The sequence below is a fragment of the Leptonychotes weddellii genome, chromosome 1, assembly GCF_054177405.1.
Source record: "Leptonychotes weddellii isolate Sample4059 chromosome 1, ASM5417740v2, whole genome shotgun sequence".
NCBI classification, from domain to species: Eukaryota; Metazoa; Chordata; class Mammalia; order Carnivora; family Phocidae; genus Leptonychotes; species Leptonychotes weddellii.
The window spans coordinates 27,952,161-27,977,236 of NC_138369.1; the positions used below are offsets into that span (position 1 = coordinate 27,952,161).

The 25,076-nt window shown below is 41.4% G+C and overlaps 1 protein-coding gene and 1 long non-coding RNA gene across 2 annotated transcripts in view; one reads left to right on the plus strand and one right to left on the minus strand.

Annotated features, from left to right (window-relative positions):
* Positions 1-25,076, minus strand: part of MAGI1 (membrane associated guanylate kinase, WW and PDZ domain containing 1) — a 576,983-nt gene that overhangs the window by 3,930 nt on the left and 547,977 nt on the right. The window contains exons 16-23 of the mRNA XM_081805817.1: positions 23,488-23,579; positions 21,722-21,914; positions 18,844-19,137; positions 15,667-15,867; positions 7,398-7,491; positions 7,151-7,211; positions 6,059-6,202; positions 3,388-3,526 (exon numbers count right to left, since the gene is read on the minus strand). Coding sequence (XP_081661943.1) covers positions 3,388-3,526; positions 6,059-6,202; positions 7,151-7,211; positions 7,398-7,491; positions 15,667-15,867; positions 18,844-19,137; positions 21,722-21,914; positions 23,488-23,579 — 1,218 coding nt within the window. The remainder of the gene's footprint in view (positions 1-3,387; positions 3,527-6,058; positions 6,203-7,150; positions 7,212-7,397; positions 7,492-15,666; positions 15,868-18,843; positions 19,138-21,721; positions 21,915-23,487; positions 23,580-25,076) is intronic.
* On the plus strand, positions 20,793-21,214 carry LOC145716790 (uncharacterized). The gene is made up of 2 exons (XR_014139683.1): positions 20,793-20,866; positions 21,094-21,214. It is a non-coding gene; the product is annotated as an uncharacterized LOC145716790 (long non-coding RNA).

The window sequence follows — 25,076 nt, forward strand, 5'->3', positions numbered from 1 at the left end:
AACTGCCAAATGTGACATGTATGTGAGGGTCCATTAAACATCCTCTCTACCTTTGTGAATTTTATTCAACACTTTTCTCTAATTCTGGGTAAGTTTAAGAAACTATTTTCAAAATGTGGCGTTTCCTGACAAAAGGGAGTGGGACAGAGGTTGTCAGGGGCATGTCTGACATCACGTGGGGCTCAGATACAGCCTTTCAGAGACAATTTTCCTTATGCTACACAAGGTCGCCCTAACTGCATCCAGGAGGTGAGGACTCACTGCACTGCTTCTTACAACATCAAGATATCTATAGATTTAAAAGCAGAGCAGCCCATGGGGGGGGTCCTATTTATTATTAAACTATTTGAAATGACATGGCCAATGTTTTAGGTAGCACTCTGACATTATGAGAGCGCTTTTCAAAGCAGGGATGCTCTTGTTGCAGCTAAGCCCAGTCAGTCAGACACGTTACACGATTCCCGGCAAGACACTTGACATGAGGTGCTGCCGAGTGAACCAGGGTGACAGTCACAGAGATGAAGGAATCACAGGAACTCTTTAAGGATCTTTCATGAGGCAACAAGGTCAACATTAAACAGTCTGTTTCATGAATGATCTCCCAAAACCCAGGGTGGGGTTTTAATAAAAACAGGAAGATAGCCTAGAGCAGGGTTTGTAAACTTTCTGTAAAGGGCCAAAGAGTAAATATTTCTGGCTTTGCCAGCTGTGTAGTTTGTGAGAAGTACTTAACTGGACAAGAGTGTAAAAGCAGCTGAAGACAATTCATAAAAGAAATGGGCATGGCCATGTGCCAATAAAACTTTACTAAGAAAAAGGACAGGCTGCGGACAGGATTTGGCCCATGGGCTGTAGTTTCCCAAAGGATAGCTGAGTAGGACATGTCACCTTTCTGTCTATCAAAGCCTTACCGACCTAGGGGAGGGCTCTGTGATAGGAGGTTTGCTCTTTCTGAATGCTGGGTCCTAGAATTAACACAAACAGGGGCTTACAAAGTCATTTTAAGCTTTGGGTAAGGATAGGTGCTTAGATCACTCTCACAAACCTAACCTCGGGGTTTCTTACACCTACTTTTAAGATAAGGGACAGGAAGACTTCAGTAGGGTCGGTGGTGTACTTACAATTCAAAGAACGCAGGGTGTTCAGAATGAATTGCCAAACATATCAAAATAGAACTAAGCAGAAGCAATGAGGAAATTAGGCCACAGCACAGAAACACCTAGTATTGATTGAGCTACAAACCGTAGTTTGATTATGGCCCATAAGGTAGAAGCAAGCTTCCCCGAGCTTTTCATTTCTCATACATGCAGCGAGATTAGGAGGTATCATCGCTGTAGAAGGGAAGGGCCCAGCACCAAGAACAGTCAGAGAGAAAGAGAAAGAGAGAAAGAGAAAAAGTTGAACATTTAGATTCCCTATAACAAAGAGGAAAGAAAAAAAAAATCTGCATTTGTTAACATAGGGCAAAGAGAGTTTATTTGTCCAGTTAGACAATCTAAGGCAAAACTCAAATAAGGCTGCAGAGACCGCAATCAGAACAGTGACATTTTTTAGACATCCATATAAGGTGACTCAAGAACCCAGACAATGGATGCACCCTTTTTTCTTTCTTTTTCTTTTTTTTCGAACAACTGGAACAATGACAAGCTGGCCTAGGAGAGCATTAACAATAAACAAACAAAGGACCGAAGTTCCCGCCCTCCCCCACCCCTGAAGACCGCGGCAGTTAAATTAAGTACAAAAAACTCATTACAAAAATAGCCTCACGGAGAAGCAGGTTCCAATCAAGTCAGAAAAATATTGGAACTTAACATATTATAACCCATTTGTGACTCTAATCGGTAGAATTAGAGAGATTCAGTCCAAGGGACACATGGAGACATTACAGCAGCACAACTCTGGCATGTTCAAGCCTTCTTGGAAAAAAACGAGTATTTTTAAAGGATCTTTATTTTTAGCCCAAAGAACATTTGTTAGTGCTGGATTTTCATCCTCAGTGCAACAGACATAGGTTTTGAGAAGGTACACAGGTTACTGACGATGATTCTCAAATGAAATATCACATCCAACAGAAGCATAGGGGAGACAGAAAAGGGAGACAATGTTACAGTTTCAGTAGCATTGATACACCTATGGTCAGGGATTCAGTACAGTGCACAGCTGTGGCGTCTCAACGTCAAAATTCCTCCCCTGTGGTTGGCCGTGTCTAAAGGGGCCTCATCTGACAGCCCCCCTCCCCCCACCTCAGGCCCCTTGTATTTTACACCTGTATATGAGTGTCCAACACCTGGGAAGGCTGTCCTTTAAAGGGGTTATCCTTCTCTTCGAGCTGCATCTGAATTAAGGATCTCATCAAGTCCAAAATGCAACTGGGAATTGTGCAGAATGACTTTCAGAAAAGAGGGTGATAACAGATCAATCCCTAATAAAGGGGACCAACGTATATGGGGACCATTCAATCACAGTTTCTATAGAAACTTCTGTAGACCTTTGGTTGGGAAGAAAAGCCCTACATCTAGGGCATAGCTTTTTTTTTTTTTTTTTCTTTTTTAATTTTAAACAAGACTCTCAAATAAATAGGACATAATCATTTAATATACAATATTTTGCCATCAGAAGACTACGCTAGGTAAAGATCATTGCTGTTTATTCAAATCATGTCTACACATATGACAAAGGAACTCTTATGTATAACGTGGCTTTCCCCATAGGAAAGGTATAGTAACATGTTTCCCTCATGATGAGCACTGGGAATCTATTTCATCCTTTTTCATCTAAAAACATATGGCTAATATATCAACAGTTTTGTTTGTCTTATAGTAGTGGGCTCAGGTGGTCTGACTGGGGATAGGGACCAGCAAGGGGGATATGCAGAAGTGTCGTATACAGCGCATAAAGGAGGTGAGCAAGGCCCCCAAATCATCTCAAAAATTTCACACCTCTTAAGTAAAAACATCAAGTAATCAAAAAAAGAAAATAATAAAGGAGAATTATGCCTCAACATATCATTCAGGAAACCTGCTTTCCTGCTTCTGAAAAGGAGTATAGTCAGTTTGTGCTAACAATTGGATCTGAGAAACAGTTTGGCACAGTTCCAACAAATATTCCTTCACTCTTGGTTGGACTAGACAAAACGTTCTCTCTGCTTATCAGAAAGGGGGCTATCGAGATCTTGTCTTAGGCCACGCCCCGGTCCACATAAGCAAGCAAAAGGATGAAATGTGTAGAGATTTCAGAACAAGCGAGGCAAATAATCACATGGTGCGAAAGGCTGGGGAGACACTGGTGAATAGGGGGAAAACAAAAAGACTTTCCTGCTGCAGTTCTGGAGACAAATTCATGGAGTCATGCCAGGGAAGGAAGGAAGGTTTTCATAGTTTGACCCACCATATTCTGGTACCGAGCCGTCTCCCCGCTTCAGAAACAGACGCACCCTGCGGCCGCCATTCTTAATCAGTTCTATAGCCCGAGAATGCTTCATGTTTTTGGTGGTCTCGCCATTGATCTCTAAAATTTCATCACCAATCTGCCAAAGCAAGAGACGAGAGTGAGAATGTAACAAAGGGTCTGACCAGCTATCAAGGTGCTTTATGCTTTAAAGTTCTTTCATTGAGTGATTTACTAAATATTTATTGAGTATATTCCAGAAAAATCTCTTGTTGCTTAGGATTCAGCAGGTAAGGAAACAAAAAAAATTCTTGCCCTCATGGAGATGACATGCTAATGGAAGACAATTAACAAGAAAATTAGAGACATACGTGTATGTTGGAAAGTGTAAGTGCTAAGGGAAAAAAAATGAAGCAGTAAAGGGAATATTAATTGTTCAGGAAAAGAAGATGTGGTAGGCAGTTTCTAGGATGCCTCCCCCACCCCATCAATCCTCTCCTCCCTATATTCATATCCTGTGTAATCTCCTTCCCTTCAAATGTGGGCTGGAATTAGTGACCTGCTTCTGGCAAATGGGAAGGGATGTCAGCTCAAAGATAAGGTTACAAAATAATTCTGGCTTCTGTCTTATGTGCCCCTCTTTTATTGTCTCATTTGTTCACTCTGATGCATGTGGTGAGCTGCCCCACAGAGTTCACAATAAGGAAATGAGGGAGAGCTAGGGCCAACAGCCCAAGAGGCAATGAATCCTGCCAACGACCCTGTGCGTGAGCTTAGAAGCAAACGCTTCCCTGGGTGAGCTTTCCTTTTTTTTTTTTTTTTAAGATTTTATTTATTTGTCAGAGAGAGAATGAGCAGGGGGAAGAGCAGGCACAGGGAGAACAGGCTCCCCGCCGAGCAAGGAGCCCGACGCGGGACTCGATCCCAGAATCCCGGGATCACGACCCGAGCCGAAGGCAGACGTCCAACTGACTGAGCCACCCAGGTGTCCCTCCCCGGGTGAGCTTTCTGATGAGACCACAACCCCGACTGATACACAGATGTGGCATTTACTATGTGTCAGCTACTATTATAGGCACTGGAGATAAAATACTCTCATGGAGTTTATTTTCTAGAAGGCAGAAGAGGAAAAGCACTGGCTTTGGAGATTAAAGCCTTAAATTTGAGTCCTGTCACTTATTAGCTAACTGATCTTGCTCAAATCCTTTAACTTCCTGGAACTCACTTTCTCATCCATAAAAGGGGATGTTAACAACCCATTCCTACCAAGGTGTGAGGACCAAATTGGATAATACACGTAAATGTGTCTTGTGAACTATACAGAATACAAAATAGCATGATAACGATAGTTCGTTCAATCAGAAACTTTTTTCAGTAAGCAAGGACATGGAAAAGCGTACCTCATGTATTTAAAATTTGAACAAAAGCCATATACAGTGTCTCTATTCCTATGTGCACAAACTGTACATATATATGCATAAAAGAATATACAAGAAATTGGTAATACGGTTTGACTTTGGAAACTATATTTTAAAATATGTACCATTTTTCACTAATTTTCTATAGCCATTTTCATGGTCTACTTTCTCAGTTAAAAAAACCCCACTCATTAAAAATTCAATCTGGGGGGGGCCTGGGTGGCTCAGTTGATTAAGTGTCTGACTCTCGATTTCAGCTCAGGTCATGATCTCAGGGTCACGGGAATCAAGCCCTGTGTCGGGCTCTGTGCTCAGCAGAGAGTCTGCTTGAGATTCTCTCCCTCTGCCTCTCCCCAGCTCTTTCTCTCTCAATAAATAGATAGATAGATAAATCTTTTTAAAAAAATTCAATCTGAAAAAACTTAAAAAGCAATATTATGCCTTATGTACAAATATTAAGTTCCCTACCCTTGGTCACTTTTTTCCCCTCTTTGCTCTGGACCAATTCCATGTGTTTTCCTTTCTTGATCTGGCTGTCTTGATTTTTTTTCATTTGTAGCAAATTGCTCCCTGTGCATATGCCTCAATCTAAGTGACCTCTCTGTAATGACATGATTTTTTTTTTTAAACCACCTGATCCCACCCCAGGAAAGTGACATAATGCACAGTAACAGATATTAGATATCTAAACAGAACAAAGTGATCTTTTTGGCACTTGTATATTTGAAATTTGCAACTTCAACTACTACAGAGCAACTGGGAATATTCATGCCATGGAGCTGCTGGTCCTTTGCTGAGGCAGAGCTGACCTGCTCCTGAGGCTCGGGTAACACAGCTGGTGACTAGCTGGAGACTGAATGGAGCTCACCACCCAGAACCTACAGGACTACACACCTTCCCTGCTCTGTAAGCATCCTGGTATACCTAGGATTTCCTGTGAAGTGATGTGCCTGCCTTATGAGATTAAGTATAAGAACTATGGGACTGGGATTGAGAAAGTATTTATTTCAATAAATTTATAAGTCATTTCAATCCTTCATTCCACCCTGAAGAGTTAAAAGGGCTCACCTAACTTGAGCAGCTACCACCAACTATGCTTTAGGGAGAGATTTACGCTAGGGTGGGAGTCATGCATTTAGAGTGTCCTGAAAACAGTAGAAAACGCAGTTCTCAGGAACAAGAAGGTTCTAGCTGCGTAATGTCAAAAAGTCGCTGCAGATGACTTATTTGTCCAGACCCCTCTTCCTACTTACCCTCATCTTTCCACACCTTTCTGCTGGACCATCCTCTGCTAAGCGCAAAACATAGAGGTCCATGTTATATTCTCGGCCCCCTCGAAGACTAAAGCCAAATCCCTTGGCTCCTCTTTCCAGTTCCACAGTGTAAAAATCTTGCTCCTATTTAAAAAAAACGAAATGTAATCATTTGGGGGTGAGCGTGTATCTGCCCATATTTCTTCCCACCTCTTCCCAAATATTCTCTGTCATGGTGATTTGACAAAAAGGCATGGTCTCTATCCTTCTCCTGGTGATTCTCAATTGTTTATTAATATTCATTCATCTTAGAAGTTTGCAGATGCAGAATTTGAAAACATTCATGAGAGTGCCTATAGCCTGCACCCCAACATGCATATATTAAAATTTAATCAGGGAGGCCACAAATCATATTCGTGGCAGGGAAAGTCATTACACGATACCATCCTGCACAGTGCTGGATGTTCAGCCTCCGTGCCCCACGCCTGGAAAACGGCAGCAGTGTCTATCACTAGGACACCAACAATGACCTCCTCACATCTGGGGAGTGGCTGCTACCCTGGCTGAGAAGCATGAATGGATTGCTGAAGGCTCTAAGAAGGCCAGTCAAAATGAACCTGCTCAACCATATTTGCTTTTCCCATATTTGCTTCACGTGCATGTTTGTGCATCCCCTATTACTACCCTGTGGGACGGGCAGTTAGCTCTATGGGTCTCACCTGAAATTCACAAGGCTGAGAAACACCTAACAAAAAAAGACATTTTCTTGGCATAAACATAGTTATGAATAGTGTGAATAGGTATTAGCGATTTTGCTCTTTCTCTGATGGCCAGTCCCTGAGACAATTATGGTTTTTTAAATTTTGTTTGTTTTTTCCCACCTAAAAAGGATATCTAGGAATATTTTTCCAAGGTAGTAAAAGAAAATGTCATTTCCTAGACAACTAAATGTGAGTACATATTTAGTACATCCTCTCACAAAAGGTTATTTTAATTGAGGGTATCTTATAAAAGATATCTCATAAAAACAGCTTCAGAAAGTTGGAAGGAAATGTACAAAGCAAACAGAGAAACAAGAAGAATGGCCCTCACCTGTATTGCCTGGGGTGCTTTGAACTCAAACTGAGATTCTGGCTTTGGTTTGGTGGTATTCCTGCCAAAGTGAGAGAAATAAATGTAAAAGCAAACCATGGGGATATAGAAAAAAAAAAAATCAAGGACGATGATCATCAGGCCAGGAGTCAATTTCTTCCCTTAAACCTTCAAGGACGATGATCATCAGGCCAGGAGTCAATTTCTTCCCTTAAACCTAACAAAAGCAACTAAAGCTATGTCTGACCTGGTCTCCTGGGCCCCTTGCTGAGAAGGGGTGTGTGTAGTGGTGATGGTGGCAATCTTCTCTGCATTGGTCAGCAAAGTAGCATTCGAAGACTCTGTAGGGAGAGACAGAGCGTGACAGAATGAGGGCCCCGGAGAAGAGATCATCAAAGCAGGAGGGATGCAGAAGTGCCATATGTGAATGACAAGTCTAGTTTCTCTGTCACTGTTTGAAGCCGTTCTGACACGAACTTCTAAACAATGAAGACTTAAAAGAACCATTCTAAGATCTTCTGTGATACGAGGCATGTATGACCCCATTACCCTCCTCCCAAGTGATATCCCCACAGATGAACTACAGAGTTTGCCCCACAACATGCTACTCTAGAACTGTAGCCAAGGGAGGTGTCTCTCCCCCTCTCCCTCCCTCCCTGACACTTAAAAAATGGCAGTCCCGTCAAAACATTGCACACGGGCGCTGCTCTTCTCCCCAGAATGTTACAGGCCAATGTTTCCTGCAACTTACCAGCAATATTTAGTGAGTCTGCTTTATTTCCTCAGATGAATATTAAAATCAGAAGTGTGCTAACATCTTGTTAACTACACGCACACACAACATCTACCTTCTTCCCCATTGCTTTTAATGAAGAACAACTGAAAATATGGAGTTCTTCACAGATCTCCTCTGGTATCACTGACGAGAGATTAATTTCTAAACTTGCATTAGTTAGAGCCAGAGTTTGTAAATGTAAGTTGTATAAAGCATGAAGCCACCCTAATGTAATGAGCATGCCCTACAGATGGCAAACCAACACGCATATATTAAAATGTAATCACTTATCTAGGAATGGTTATATAGTCTCTTACTAATTATTTCCCCATTAAGATCAAGGCAGATAACAAGCAGCTATGAGGAAGTTGCTCTTTTAATATTTATTTTTTAGGTTGACTATCTGGAACTTGGCATACATTTTCTCATCAAGAAAATACTAAATGTGGTCATTAGGTTCTAAGATTAGCCTATGAATGCCTATTTAATTCATAGTGTGCAATGAAGTCTACAAGCTTCTAGGAGTCCTGTGGTTCATAGTAGGCATCCTAATGCTTGCAGATTACATATATCCATCCATAATGTATAACAAAGTTTCTATGCGAAAATGTGTTAAGTAGTCCCACCTGGGATACCTGGACTACATCTCTTCTCCACTGTAGTCCTGGGTGACAGGACATCCCAGAAATCCCAATTACTTGTGGTCTGTCTCCCATTTTAATTTCCTAAGGATATTAATTCAGCTTGGGTCTGGCTTCCTATTATTTTATTTCATTACACAGTTAAAATCACAGGCTTGAGATCCAATCCCCCTTCCCCTACTCATTAGCTGTATGCCTTATTTCCCTCATCTGATAGAAGGGGATGATAACGTAACTCTGCTCTTTGATAAAAGTATATGAAAAGCTTGGGGGGTGGGGGGATGGGTTAGCCTGGTGATGGGTATTAAAGAGGGCACATACTACATGGAACACTGGGTCATGGAACACTACATCAAAAACTAATGATGTAATATATGGTGATTAACATAATAAAAAAACAAAACAAAAGAAAAAAGTATATGGAAAGCTTAGTAGAGTACCTGACATACAGTAAGCACCCAATACACCTTTATTGTAGCTATGGACCTTGCTACCACTTCTACTTTTGACTTATTATCATGGGAACTTAAACTCTCTGCAAAATGAAGAAGTTGGAATTATGATTTTAACAGTCTGTATTCCACCTATAAAGCCCATGATGCTGAGAGCTAAGGCACAAGTTTAATAAGAAAATGTACCTAGATCAAGTAAACTGTAAAGTGAATCCAATTCATCTTTTAGGACAAGCTTCCCATTGTCTGTTTAAACCTACAGATTCTGAGGGAGAGGAACCTGTGGTCAATTAAGGATGAGAAATAATGGGTGAAACAGAGGGAAGTGTTTTTGTGTGTCTGTATTTTGTTTTACCTCTGAGCGTCCTCAGAGCCTTTACTATGCCAATATACCTTGCAACCCCTGGGCTGGGGAGGTGGTGCTTCTCAGGCTTTACGGGAGCAGCTTAGCATAAAGTCCTATTAGGAGGTCAGATTCCAGGCTCAGAATGTCTGGCTATGTGCACCCCCCAGCTCCGCAATTGCCTGGCTGGGACTTAGGCAAAGTCACTAAAACTTTCTACGCATCAGTTTTCTCTTTTGTACATGAGGGACAACAGGTGTATCTAAGAAAATTCATGTAAAGATTATCTCAGAGCAAAGTGTTTGGGATAGTGCCTGGCACATAAAAACCATACAAAAGATGATTAGCACATTTTTTATTGGGAGCATGTGCTGATTACTGTTATCACAATATTAAAACCATATTATTAGTACATTTTTGTGAGTGTAGTTAACTGGCACAACCAAGGTGATAAATCTATGTGATTTTCCATAAAGTACACCCACTGTGTCAGAACAACGGACTAAGAGACTGCACTGCCTATCGATACGATTCACCAGAAGTTTCATCAACCCATGTATTGGTCCTTTAAAAAAAATTCATATTGCTCACTGTAATTACTTTTATAGAGACTCTCTGGGAAATCATAAGATTGTTCGGGCCATGGGGAAATCATAATCAGGATACCAAAAAGAACGTTTCCTTGTAATTAAAATGATTATAATTACTGAATTGTGCAGGAGTTCCCCTTTTGAGTTCTTGTGTGTTTTCGGTAGCCAGGGTTTTTCAAGGCAGATCAGATCTCATTCTGAAACAGTTTTTTTTTTAAATTTCTGCGCTTCCATGATTTGATGAGATATGACAGATAATCACTCAATACACATATAAATAGAATTCTTTTATTGATCTGCCTCTTATCCTTCATTTGCTATTTTCTACATATTTACATGCAAATCTGTTTTGGATTGAAGATTAACTTTAAGCATTTAAAAAATTAACATTTATATGCAAATGATTATTTGAGCTCACTGAATTTTCCTCCTATCCCTGTATTTCTTAATCTATGAACAACCACCATTTCTTGATTATTCACAAAGTGCCAAGCTTTGTGCTAAGTGCATTTCCACATGCACTATTTAATTCTTACAACTCAATGAAATTGATGCAATTATTCTCCCACTTTACAGATGGAGACATTTAGGCTAAGGAAAGGCAGGTAACATGTCCAAAGTCATCCAGAGTCTTATTTCCATTTACAAGGGAATTATGTGTTGGCATCAAGGAAATCATATCTAATTGGTGTGTTCCTTTCAAATAAGCAGTGCCTTTATTTTACTACATAAATACCACCAACTATCATAGCTTAATTAAAAAGCAAAATACCCTGCTTTGACTCTAGATTTCATGAGCCATCTTCTAAGCACTTAAATAATTTTCAGCATACCCTGGATTTCCAGGATGCTTTTTAAGTATCAATGAAGTTATACTTATTTTATTAAACTTTTAAGTCTTCGGGGCGCCTGGGTGGCTCAGTTGGTTAAGCGACTGCCTTCGGCTCAGGTCATGATCCTGGAGTCCCGGGATCGAGTCCCGCATCGGGCTCCCTGCTCGGCAGGGAGTCTGCTTCTCCCTCTGACCCTCCTCCCTCTCATTCTCTCTGTCTCAAATAAATAAATAAAATCTTTAAAAAAAAATAAAAATAAACTTTTAAGTCTTCATTTAGAATTAAACCAAGACTTTATGTGTTGAAATTCTCTCTAGCTTTTTAAAATACAGACATGAAGGCCATTATCACAAATCTATAGCTTCATCCTAAAATAAAACTTGCCTCATATAACAAGGGCCTGATAAAAGAGCCTACTCCAGCACAGTATTATGAATGAATGTCAATGTATTTGACTTTTAAAACTCAAAGACAGGTGGACAGATTGGCTATTTTTATGATAAATTCCAGAAAGTATCCTACATCCTTTATTAAACAGTGTTTACACCAACTTTAGCTCTCCCAGAGGAATGAAAATGGATATTACTACACTTTCCATAGCAATCGTGTCCCACGCAAAGCGTATCCTGGCTCTCAAGGTACTGTCACTGTGCGGTATTAAATCAGGGCACTAACTTCTGACAGGAGCTTCTACCCTTGGTTTCAATAGCTCCGTGGCAAGTGATTACAATTCCAACCTAGCCCTCATGTTAATACCTTTAGCATCCCTTCCGGAATCCACACTACAAAGCCAAACAAATCAACACAGGATACAATCATTCCTTCCATAAATATTTGAATGCATAAACACACATGTAATAGATATCTAAAGGAAGTGTTTGAAAATTTGAATGCCATAAATATTCGAAACTTTGGGAGACTTAAAATGTATTATGGTTGCAACCCTGTTCCTTTTGCCCTATCCCTCTGCTAGCTATCCTATCCACAGAGCCTTCTATTAAAATATTTATACTATTCTACGCCTTTGCCAAGGAAATAGCAATGTCTGGGTTGCCCTTACCTACCATATAACAAATACTTTGAATCAGAGTGATCTGAAGTACAAATTTAAGACTTAAGTAACTTATTTTTAAGTTTATAAATATTTTCATTATCTAGAACTTGATTCATACTGACGGTTCTGTGTCAGTCTGAATAAGCCAAGGGTCTGCCTTGTCTGATTAAAGTCTCATTCCCACCCAGATTTCACAGACTATTTCTATAGAAGGCAAGTGGTAGGAAACGTGTGTGTCTGACTTGTCAAATTTCAAGTTCAGATTCAGTATGTTTGGCTATTCTCTGGGCCTTTCTGTGCCGCCCTTGCGTATTTATTATGCTTTGCCCACATCTCATGGGAGAAAATGTTCTGCCCCCAATGCACCTCCCACTCTAGTCCCAAAGATAGTAAAAGCAGAGATGGAGAGGACCCCCTGATCGAGGCCTGTCCAAGATCTGTGAAGGCAGGCCTTCTAGGAACAGAGTAAGCCACATAAAGGAAAGTCATGTTTCCTAGTCTTGGTTGAAGGGAGCTAATGGGGAGCCAGGGAGGGCACAGAAAAATGGAGAAGCAGAGTTAGGGAAAGTACAGAGATAAGTAAGTTGGAGAAAGTACCAGGTGAGCAATGACAAGAAAAAAGAATCAGGCAGCAGGAGCTAGGGAAAGAAGTGGATCCTGAGTGGGTTCCGAGCACTGCCCAAAAAAGAGCGCGTTTTCCCATCTCCTTGAAGTGCCTCCTAGGGTTTCTGAAAACAGTACTCTGGATAACATGGGTTTCTAAGAACTTCAGTCTCCTCGCAAGGACCACAACACAAACACTGTCTTTGGGCTACTTGATGAATTAACCATTCGTGTGAAAGGTTTGAAGGAGAGCAGAGGTCCCTAACACACACTCCCTTTTATTCTACAGTTCTCCACGTCTAACACACCTTCGCAGAGAGCAAGTGATCTGTCATGTGTCTCTCTTCATCAGACCTTCATTAATGGCCACTCTGTCTTCTAGGTGTTTGCAAACTTCTCTTGGATTGTTCCAACAGCTCTCCAGAAATCCGACTCCCCTGCCTCAATTTTAATTTCCAAGATGGCCATTTTTGGCCCCACTAAAAAGATGAGCATCAGAAATTCACCCTCTGTCAGAAGTGATTTCCTTTACCTGGATTCCGAAATTTACAAAGTAATTGATGAAGAGTTTTATTATCATGGCAATGAACTACTGCAGTACCTTGGGATGAAATCATATCCTGGGCAGCACATCGGTCCTCAACTACATTGAATCAGCTGTCGTGTTTACTTTCTTCTAGCCAAGAGAGTATGTGATATGTCTACCTGAATTTTATATTTTCTAAGTACTGAAGTTTAAAAATTGCCTTTTTATTGACAACTGCTACTGGGTAATTCACCTTGCACTGCATATTTTAGTGTTCAGATTTTCTAAAACTTTTCCATTGCACTTTATTAAGTCAATACCTAGTATGTGCATGGTAGCATAAGTTGGATTCTGCATATTTGTATCTTTCCTGATTTCAAACTCTTTTTCTAAGCCCTTCCCTCAAGGAATACATTCTTTCCTTCCTTCCATCTTTGGACATTATCCTTCCCACATTAAGACTGACCAATATAGACATAGCAAGTCAATGCCTGTGTTGCCTTCTTCTGGATTAGTTTTTTGAAATCTCTTTACAGCATGTAGATAGATGTGTCTAAATTTATATACCACATTTGGCTCTCTCAACCACTTCTCACTTAATTTTTCTGGCTTCCTTCATCCTTTCCATTAGGAACCTATGTTCTATCATCCTGTGATCACATTCCTAAATTGTAATTTGCCTTCCAGAGTGGTGAGCTGGTGGAATGGACTCCAAACCACATGGTAAATTACTAACCATGCATCTGAGGCAGGGTGAAGTAGACCAGCAATCAAGGAGCTCTTTTTTCCTCCACATTTGGTATGGGGTATTTTTGGCTCAGAGAAAATTCTCTGGTTTTGGAACCGACAATTTTCAAGTATTTATTGTTTGGTTTACGATTTATTTTTTTTCTGAGAGGCACAGTTTATACCACTTGAATTTGAAACTAATAGGGATCACTTTCTAACAATTATAAAAAATATTCATTTGGTGAATTACTTTCAGATAAAATCTCTGATTTTCTATTTTACAGATCAAGGACATAGAATTTTTTTTTTTTTTTAAGATTTTATTTATTTATTTGAGGGAGACACAGAGCAAGCACGAGCGAGGGGGAGGAGCAGAGGGAGAGGGAGGAGCCAACTCCCTGCTGAGCAGGGAGCCTGATGCGGGGCTCCATCCCAGGACTCCGGGATCATGACCTGAGCCGAAGGCAGACATCTAACTGACTGAGCCACCCAGGCGCCCCAGGGACATAGAATTTTTATCACACTATCTCGTTAAACCACATTTTCTTCCTGAGAAATACTGACTTCGAGAATACGTATTTTATTTTATAACATGTATAGTTAAACAAAAAAGACATTGAAACATGTGAGACAAGTATCGCTTTCCTCCTGAAGGCAAAGTCTGCTTAACATGAAGTCAGTATTCAGGACTTAATTCTCTGAAGAATCTATACTTCGTGACATCAGTGTATCAACTTCATTTTTATTAAATATGAATAATGAGTGGGGCACTTGGGTGGCTCACTCAGTTAAGCATCAGCTCTTTATTTTGGCTCAGGTCATGATCTCAAGATTGTGAGATCGAATCCTGTTTTAGCTCCGTGCTCAGCGCAGTCTACTTGAGATTCTCTCTCTCCCTCTCCTTCGGACGCTTGCTCCTCCCATGCACTCTTGCACTCGCTCCCTCTAAAATAAATAAATCTTAAAAAAGATATGAATAATGAATATTGATATTTTCTGCTGTATAACTTTACATTGTGGGGGGCTATCCTGTATACTGTAGGAGGTTTGGAAGCATCCCTGGCCTTTACCTACTAAATGCCATTAGCACCCACCCCAGACAAGGCCAAATGTCCCCTAGGGGGCAGAATCACCAATGGTGTAAAAGAAACAAGATTTGAATTTAACCAATCAAATAATCAAGCAAACTAACAAACAAGAATAGGCCTAGTTTAATGTAGATATAACCTATCAAAAAAGAGGTTTTATTCTTTCTCCATCCACATGCAAAAATTAGACAAACCAAGTAAGCACAAACCCTAAGGATCTCTTATTCAACAAAAACCTTTCATATATTCACTTATTCTGAAAAAAAAAAAAAAAAGGATTGGCTCTGAATTGTCATTATGTAGGTTTTGTGATGTTACCATATCATAGTTAAATTTTAGTTTAAAAATTTTATTTTATTTTATTTTATTAATTTAATTTAATTTTATTTTAAGTAGGCTCCATACCCAAGGTAAGGCTTGAACTCACGACCCTGAGATCAAGAGTCGCATGCTCTACTGACTGAGCCAGCCAGGCACCCAACATACAGTTAAATTTTAGCGATTTAAAAAAAAAAAAAATCATTTCCAGATAGAACATCAGAGGATCTTATACCACCTGTATTCAAACCACTCTATCATTGTAAGCACAAGGGTACAAAAACCAAAATAAAATGGGGAAAGTTAAGATTTTCTGTAATGTTTGTATCTGCAGCAAGACAGGGTCACAGGGAAAGAGGATTACGTAAAGGGGAGGGGGGAGGTAAGGGTTAGTAACGACGGCTTACAACCACAGGATGGGTATGCTCAGTTAGGGATGGGTAAGCCTGCCTCTAAATCAACACTCTTCAGTGACATGGATCCTGATGAGAGGGAGACAGAGAAAGAAAGAGAGGCCCAGGAAGAGCTCAAGAGAGAATGAGAGACACAAGAGTTATACTTTACCATCCCCAGGAATGATGCGGAGGGTAACTGTGTTTCCTGCTTCCTTGATTAGGTTGACAATGTCTGAATGGGACTTGTTGGTGATGGAACATCCATTCACTGCCAGGATCCGGTCTCCCACTTTCAGCTTGCCACATCGGTCAGCAGGACTCCCCTCAATAATCCGACCTATTTTGTGAGGCATAGCCACACATGCATTGCCTGCTTTGATATTGAGGTTTTTTGTTTTTTTTTTAAGTTACGTGGGAATATAGCGAAGGGAGGAGAAAAAGGGTTGAAAAGGGAAAGAGAAGGTTAAGTGTTAATTAAGTAAAGCATTAAGCAAATGTTATTAAAGGAGAGCTCTGTGCCGATGGTCAAAACATTGGCAACACTCAGGGCCTGTGGGGGGGGGGTGCTGCTCCTCGCTGCGCTCCCTGCCCCCCTTCCAAACGTGGGGAAAACCCCAGCTTCCTTCCTTCGATCGCTGACACAATTTGTGATACCTAGCAACTTCAGAGGTTCTCAACAGCCCCAAAATAACTCGCTGTTGGCTTATTTTGGGTCTGCAAATGTGAAGCTCAGAGCTGGGGTGGATGTTCTTCCACATTCTGTGCTCGCATCCCTTCATTTTTGCCAGATGCTGTTCAAGCTTTTGCCAATGTTTTGTTCTTTCTCTAGAAAAAAGAATCACTAGGCGTCTGGTGAGGCGGGAGAGTCTGCTACCGCCAAAATTCCCTCTGAAAACACCTAATGAACAAGCACTTAGTCTTGCTGCCTTCTCCCCAGAATGACGAAAGCTTTAGGAAAAAGGCATAATTACAAGACGGGGGCGAACAAAGCCACCCAACCTTGACCCCTATTTTTCCTTTTATGACCTTTTCCTGATTCAGCCTATTGCCTATGCTTTCAGGGTAGGGCCCCGGTGGCTCATTAACTCTGAAATCCTCCTTCCTCACAAAAAATCCCCTCAAAGGACTCTGAAAACCTGGCATCTACTCAGGCTAAGAACAGTGATCCAAAGCCAGGTTCAAATCCTTCCTCAACCCTTTGGAAACTTTGATCGTTTCCTTCCTCATGATCAGTTACTGCACATCTACAATATGAAAACCAGGAAAGGTGCATGTGAAGAGGAAAGCTTTTTGTGCACTTTGAGGCACCCGCCCCCCATGTCATGACCATGAGTACTGCTAACTTCTAGAAAGGGGTGGGAGATTGGCTTTGAGTCCTGACATATAGGTCTGCAGCTAAATGCGTATTTACCTATTCTGTGAATTCATCTTTCTGAGGACTGTGAAGCTAGTTAGGCAGGTGAGTCGCCTTTTGGAAAGGGTGATAAAATGAACGTGGGAGACACTGAAACTGAGTAGGCGCTTCTGTCATAATTTGGACCTTGAGGATAAAATGTGAGGGGAAAGACATTATAATTTCTTTGAATCTTGGCGTATTTGCCTGAGTGTGTATCATTGCATGTAAGGTCAAGGCCACAGAATCTTTAAAAAGGAAGCAAACGGTCTCTTGGAACCCAAAAGGCAGGTTGGGTAGGCTTCCATACTCAACTTCAAGGTCCGGATTAAGTTTAGCCCCACTCCGGGGACAACTCACATGAGAAAGGTATCAAACAGCAGGTGTGAGGAAAGCTCTGCACAGTTGGAAACAGAAGTCTCATGCAAGGTATTAGGGAAAGTTGAATTTGTTTATTGTAAGAAGAGCCAGAGGAAAACAAAGACCAAATTGTGAGAAGACATTCAGTATTCATTAAATAACACATAGCCTCCCACCTGACATATCTATCTCATTGTAAAAAGTGAAACTGACAATTCCGAAATCCTGAGAACATCAGGAGGTGCATGGGGACAATCAAATTGTAGATCTGAAGAAAGCAATGGGAATTCTTCCTCCCTTTGCCTTTCTTTAGATTTTTAAATTAAGTAGAAAAGTCCCCCAAATCAATTTACAAACAAAACCCCAAAAACCTTGCCTTGGCGTCCAGTCATCCATTCATGACATGCTGTGATAACTTTATTAATGTAGCTCCCAAAAGCACTGTTAGTAACGGGCATTTGTTACTGCAGCCACACATGCATAGACCTGACTGACTCAGTCTCCTAAGGAACAGACCTCAGGGGAAATGGCTTTAGCAGGAAGCAACGTACAAAGGCAAAGGGAGTTCTACCGGATCAGAAAGCTGAAGGGATGGAGCACCTCGCCTGATCTTAGCCAGCAGTGACCTGGGCCACAGGTCATTAGACTCTTTTGGACAAGTCATGTGGGGATAGAAATGCGTAAATTTCAAAGCCTGCATAGCCCTTCCCCATCTCCCATCCTATTCCGTATTAATGAACAAATGTGCTTGGGGGATTAACAGGTGACTTTTTAATCTAACGAAGAAGATGGATGATTTTTGGAGTATATTTTTATAATCCATTCTAACAGGAAATAGATTCACAGATTACTAGGTTCTTGGAATCACGTGGGTCCTGTTTGTCTCTGCTAGTACACCCATCAGTTAACCTTCTGAGAGGGTGACAATTGGGTTTCTCCACACTCTGCTGAAACCCCCAACATTCGGATGAGACGGGACAATCAGCCCTGCTGGGATTCAAGGGCCGTGAAGACAAATGGCTCTGAACTCAGATCTTAACTAGATTCTTAAGCAGACAATGGTAAAAATATTATTTAACATTTAAAAATTTCCGATGGGGTTAGAGTAGAGAAAGGACACAGATAAACTGGACCAGGCACTTCACATGATTGTTTACTCTTTACACTTGTATTGTTTCCTAGGCATTTTTACCACCATAAGCTTACTCCAAAACCTCCTCCACCTGGTGAGGCTTCTGCTCTTCATATCCTACTCAGGACCTCACAAAGGCATCCTTTGCCAAGGACTGCTCACTCTACACTGTCAAGGGGTCGCTAATCAAATTTCATGCAAATTCCATTTATGCTCGAAGTTGTGTGCACGTGAACACGCATTCTGAATGGGAGCTGAAAGGTTAAAAAAAAAAATTCCAACCTTCAGGAAGGGAAAAGCTACCGAACACACACTCCATCCCCAATTAAGACTTTAATGACCTGCAGCGAAAAGCATGAAGGCATTTCCGTTACTGAGAATTTGGCCATCTCGCCCTTGCAACCCAGCACGCTCGCCACCGGTGTCCCGGGAAGGTGCGGGGGAGCGGGCGGGACACTCACCGAAAGTCGTGCCAGCCTCGGGCCTGCTCACCGAGGACACAATGACGAAGCCGAAGCCTTCGTTCTCGCCGCGCCGGATCTCCACATCGTAGGGCTGCACGGCAGCGCTGACCACGCCGCTTCCGCCGCCGCCGCCGCTGCCGATCCCGCTGGTGCTGCCGCTGCCCGAGCTCACCGTGTTCAGGGAGTTCTGGCTGCCCTGCGGGGTGCGCTTCTCCTCGGTCAGCGACGCCGGCTGGTTGCTGCTGTGATGGGAGGAGGCCGGCGACGGCACCTCGTTATCGGCTTTGGGGGCTGCAGGAGAGAGAGAGAGAGAGAGAGAGAGAAAGAGACGGAGGCCCGGCTCAGCCACCCCCCTGCTCTGCCCCCCCGCCGCCGGCGCCACAGTGTGCAACGAGACCCCAGCCCCTCGTCCCGCACGTAGCTCCTGTCCCGCAGCTCCTGCCAGGAGCCCACAGGTGACACCCCGGGGGACAAAAGCCTACTGAATATGGGCATCCGCTCTCAGGCTCCAGGCGGCTGCAAGAGGGGCCCTCTGAACTGCCTCCCGCGCACGAATCACAGGAACGTGAGCAGAAGCGCAGGTGTGGTCCGCACCCACAAGGACCCCCACTTTTACAGCAGAGACCTAAGCGCACGTTCACCTTGTCATTACCCTCAAGAGTCACACTTCTGCTCAGCTTGCCAAGCAGCGTTGCTTTCCATTTTTCCATCAGGCCGGACTGTGCACGTTGACTTTACCATTAAAGTTACCCTATTGTGGGATTCTTGACAACACCCGTCAGAGGTATAGTTAGTTTCTCTTCCTACTTTCCAGATGTCATTGTCTACTCTGATCACACTCCTGGGTATGTCAGCCTTCCTCAGAGTTCCAGTTTTATTGCTTCAGCAGGTGACAGGATAAAGCACACCAAAATTGCCAAAATAATAAGCAAGAGTGACCCAGGTTTGATGCTACAAACAAAATGCGTGTTCGGGTTTTGTGTAAGACATTTATTCTTGAAGTTCTCCCTTCATATATGTCTTTTTATTGTGGTAAAATATATATAATATCAAATTTACCATCTTAACCATTTTTAAGTGTGTAGTTCAGTGGCATTAAGTCCAATCACAGCAACGTGCAACCATCAACACCATCCATCTCCAGAACATCTTCATCTTCCAAAACTGAAGCTCTGTACCTATTAAACACTAATGAACCATTTTTCGCTCACCCAGCCCCTGGCAACCACCATTCCGCTTTCTGTCTCTATGAATCTGACTACTCTTGGTCTGTCATATAAGTGGATTCATACCATGTTTGCCCTTTTGTGACCAGCTTATTGCACTCAGTCTAATGTCTCTTATAGATTTAACATGTCTTTGACTCAGAGCTAAAACCCCCAAATATTTAATATTTAAAAAATAAATCTGGAACAAACAAAAATCACATTACTCTATTATTTTTATTTGGGTCAGTGAAATCAAACGTTTTCAACCCATCTCAAAAGCCATTTCTAACTGACTGCTACTGACTGCATGGAGTACCATTTTAAGAAATATTCTGAGGCCATCAGTGAGCTCTCTGGGCATAATCCATGACTGATTAACACCGTTTTCCACAGTTTCAGTAAGGTAGGAGTCTCACACTGGAATCTGATATCTTAATTCTATAATTAATTAATTATATAATCGATATAAGTGAGCTATACAATTTTTTTTAAACAAAGGGCCAGTTAATTTCATTTGGTAAGTATCTGTTTCACAAATACTAAAGTGTTGAAGAAAAGATATTTCATTTCATATTTCTTCAGTAATTCAAGTGATATAACAATCTGCTTTTTCTGCATTCTGTCTTGACTATTTCAAGGTGGGGGCTGCAGACACAGTGAACATCCCATGTGGTGTGTGCTTTCAAGACGTTGGCGAGTGAATGGGAAGGAGACAGTTACACAACGAGCCGTCTCAAAATGGCAGATTCTGATACAAAAGTAAACCATGATTCACAAAAATGGCAAGGGAGGAATGCCAAAATTGGAAGGGAGTTGGAAGAAGGAGGGAATTTCTTTTCTTTTTTTTTTTTTTTAAAGATTTTATTTATTTATTTGAGACAGAGAGAATGAGAGAGACAGAGAGCACATGACAGGGGGAAGGGTCAGAGGGAGAAGCAGGCTCCCTGCCGAGCAGGGAGCCCGATGCGGGACTCGATCCCGGGACTCCAGGATCATGACCTGAGCTGAAGGCAGTCGCTTAACCAACTGAGCCACCCAGGCGCCCAGAAGGAGGGAATTTCTGAGGGTTTCACAGGGAAGGTTTTATTTGAGTTGAGCCGGAAAGGGTTTGTATGTTTTGAGAACTCAAGTACTTTAAAGCTTACAGGCAGGAGAAAGAAGTCAACGATGGCCAAGAACTGGCCAGCTCTACAACTTTCTTACAGAGAAAACAAACCTTGGCTTCTTACCTATGACAAGCAGCAACAGAGTAAGGCATCACTAACTTTTTTATGAGCTTATTTGGCGGCACAAAACTAATTTTTGTTCTTGTACCTTGAAGCTACAGCGTTCCTGCCTTTTATAATGACCTCTTTTGTTGAGAATTAACATCAAGTGAAGAGGTGACTAAGTTCTGGTTGGCAGGGAGATGAGGAGAGGGAGTATATATTCAACTAGTCCTCTTCTAGAAGGTTTTGCTGAACGTGCATGAATGGCACATTAAAGTACTGTTGAATGACAGTAGTTTTGCTGGAGTTGAGAGAAGGAAACCATCTGGAAAGTCTGAGCTTAATCACATTTGCAAAGATTTGCTAAAATAGATGCTTGAGGAGGCAGACACAGGAAGGGGGCCTTTTCTGTGCATAAAGTGACAAAGCACTGTCTAAAGGGATAAATGAAAAACATACCTGCAAACACCACTTTACGCCGCACCGTGAGGTTGACGTGGCCTTGCTTGGCAGCTTGTTGCATAAGTTGGACCACAAGCTGGTGTGATTTTCCGATTACCGGTGTCCCATCCACACAGATTAATTCATCCCCAGACCTCAGGCGGCCGTCCGTATCAGCAGCACCCAGTGGTACAATGTGACCGATATAAATCTGTTGAGTAATTGGATTATGGATGAAACGTTGACCTTTTGGTTTACTATTACACCGATGGCCTTCACATTTCTGAAAACAATTTAATTCATTCATTCATGTCTGCATCTGTGCCATAAACATTTACTGAGCACCCACCAGGTTATCAGGCCATTGTGATAGGTGCTACAGTAATTCTTAAATGGTGGAAAAGCAACTATTTCTTTTTCTTTTTTTTTTTTAAGTAATCTCTACACCTAATGTGTGGCTCTAACTCACGACCCTGAGAACAAGAGTTGCATGTTCTTCTGACTGAGCCAGCCAGGCATCCCGAAAGTAACTATTTCTTGCTTGGTTTCTTGACCTTTATCTGGGGTCTGGTGAGGACTCACTTTTTCCCCTTTGCAGAAGAAATACATCACTTTACTCCTTCACTGGCAAAATCTTTTCTCCTTCTCTGTTTACCTCAGAACCCTCCTTCCAGGAAACTCTGGAAATTATAATAGTAATACTAATTTTCATTAAAGGTCCAGCACCATGCCTAGCAATAGGGAAGGCACAAAAAATACTACTCAATGAGGCAATGAATCATGCAAAGTCTGGTTTGACATCCCATTTCTGTACTTTTAGCAGCTGCATGCAGAGCAGTCTTTATATTTAGTGTCTTGTTACATTTACAGTTCATTAAACCTTAGCGAAATTATTTGTGCTTTCCTTGCCTCCTCACTAAATAAAAATGCTGTAACTACCTTTAGATGGTATTTACAGTTTACAAAGAACTTTGACAAAAGAGTGATTAAGAATGTGGACCCTGAAGTCAGACCCTTTCAGTCCCTCCACTTACTAGTGCTATGATCTTGGGCAAGTGAATTAACCCTTCTGTGTCTTTGATAATTTGAAAAATGGGGATAAATTCTGGGATTTGATGGAGAAATGAGAAAATGTATGTTAAAAGCCATTAGCATGGGGTGTGGCACATAGTAAGTGCTCAATAAATAGTTATTTTTTATTAAGAGAAGTTAACAGTATTTATCTTTAGTTCTCTTTTCTCCTTTGAAAACATTCTTAGGATGTTATACAAATTTGTTCTAAAGGTGAGGCGGGAACTGAAGACCAGGGAGGTTCGAGGTCGCCTGACTCTTGTCCAGGGCTCTTTTTCTACTTTTGTAAAGACAGCGGTCCTACCTCCTCTGATCTTTCATGTCTTGTCAAGTGCTCTCTGTACACCAGCTATATACAAAGCCCACTCCCTGCTGGCCGATTTAACAGATTTGGCCGGAAGGATCACGACATTGTTTCATTAGTTGATGCCTATTATTTTGCTTTTTGTTTTCATTTTCTTTGACGCGGAGCTCCAGGTGCTGGAGCTGCCACTTTTTATAAACATGAATACAAACTTTAAAGAAGGGAATGAGTCTCTTCTTCGTCAAGACAAAAGGAGCTCCGCAAAACCCAGTGAATAACCCACACTACTTGAAATGAAAGTCTGTGTTGCACATGGCTGGACTCAAATCTTGGTAATTTGCCACTGCTGCCAATTTGCTTTGATATCTTAGAAAACAGCACAGGGGGAAGAGGTAGACAAGAGACTCACAGGTTCCCCTGGTTCATTTCCACCCAGAATCCTAAATCCAAATCCAGTCTCTTTTCTCCAGAGGAAGATGTCCTGTTCTTGGTAGTCTGGAACTGTGGAGAAGAAAGAAGGAAGAGGGAGGTGATTTCTCTGCTAAAAGGAATCATACCGTTAAGGTGAACACAGAGGAGCAATCCTGATGGTGCTTGAGCAGATGACAGCATTCCAACAGAGAAGGAAGCAAAATAATCTGGATGGATAAAATAACAGAGGACACTAGGCAGAAACAAACAGTAGGACCGGTCACCGGACCCTAAGTTTTTTCAAAGGACTCATCACTGTTTGATAATTCCTAATCAAGCCCCAGCCATTATCCCGGACTAAGCCAGAAGTCGGTGTTAACCACTGTCCTTGGTATTGTTGCCAGAAAAATTAAGTAAATTAAAATCATCATGTGCTGGACCACAAAGTGGGTGCCCACGTCTCAGGAGGGAGCTCATGCTGAGTCACAGTGACCATGGAAACAGAAGCTTGCTCTGAGGATTTAGAAGCCCTGATAACACATCTGATGTTATACCAAGTAGAGGATGAAAGAAAACAGCTTGAGTTAAAGAGTTTTCAGTTTTTTAAAAAATGTCACTTTTTTCTCCCTTAGAGTAATCAAGATTGGCAAACCAATAATTTGATTTTGTTAGATCATTTTTGTCAAAAGTTACTCTTGGGCATCCTAATATTTCCAGTTTTCAAAGTTTATTATAATTTCAGTCATATTACCAAAAAGGAGCCAGCCTTCCATATTCTCAACACGAATGGTGACTACAAAAACGTTCAATGTCAATTTTCCATATTTTCTTACTTTATCACTGGAATGACTGCTTTGCTCCAGATTTTGCCTATCATATTTTAAAATTGTAAGTATTAACTTATTATCCAGTAACTTGATATTTTACTCTTAGTAATGTCCTGAGCTTTAAAATAAAAACCTCATTTATTAGAAGAAAAACCATTTCTGTAAGATGATGTTCACTATACCTGAAATTTACCTGAAATTGTCCTATGTACCACTCTCTTATTTAACTAAGGTAATAAAAAAGTTATTTATTTTATTTTTTTTTTAAAGATTTTATTTATTTATTTGACAGAGAGAGATACAGCGAGAGAGAGAGCACAAGCAGGGGGAGTGGGAGAGGGAGAAGCAGGCTTCCCGCCGAGCAGGGAGCCCGATGCGGGGCTCGATCCCAGGACCCTGGGATCATGACCTGAGCTGAAGGCAGACGCTTAACGACTGAGCCACCCAGGCGCCCCTAAAAAAGTTATTTCTATTTAATTCTTCTTTAGTATTTTAACGTATACGAGAGAGTGTTTTATGATCTTTAAAATGGCTTTTATTTATTTATTTATTTATTTATTTTATTTTTTTAAAGAAAATCTTTATTTAAAGAAAAAAAATGGCTTAGTGGCAGTGAATCCTAAAGGAGATTTTCAAATACTGTTCTACATACTTTCTGGTTTATTTAATTAATTGGGTTCAGAATTGAAGGAGTGTGTAGGCCTAAGAGTTTAGTTCTCATCTTCTTTAATTTTGTACAGTAAGGTAGGGAAGAAGAAGG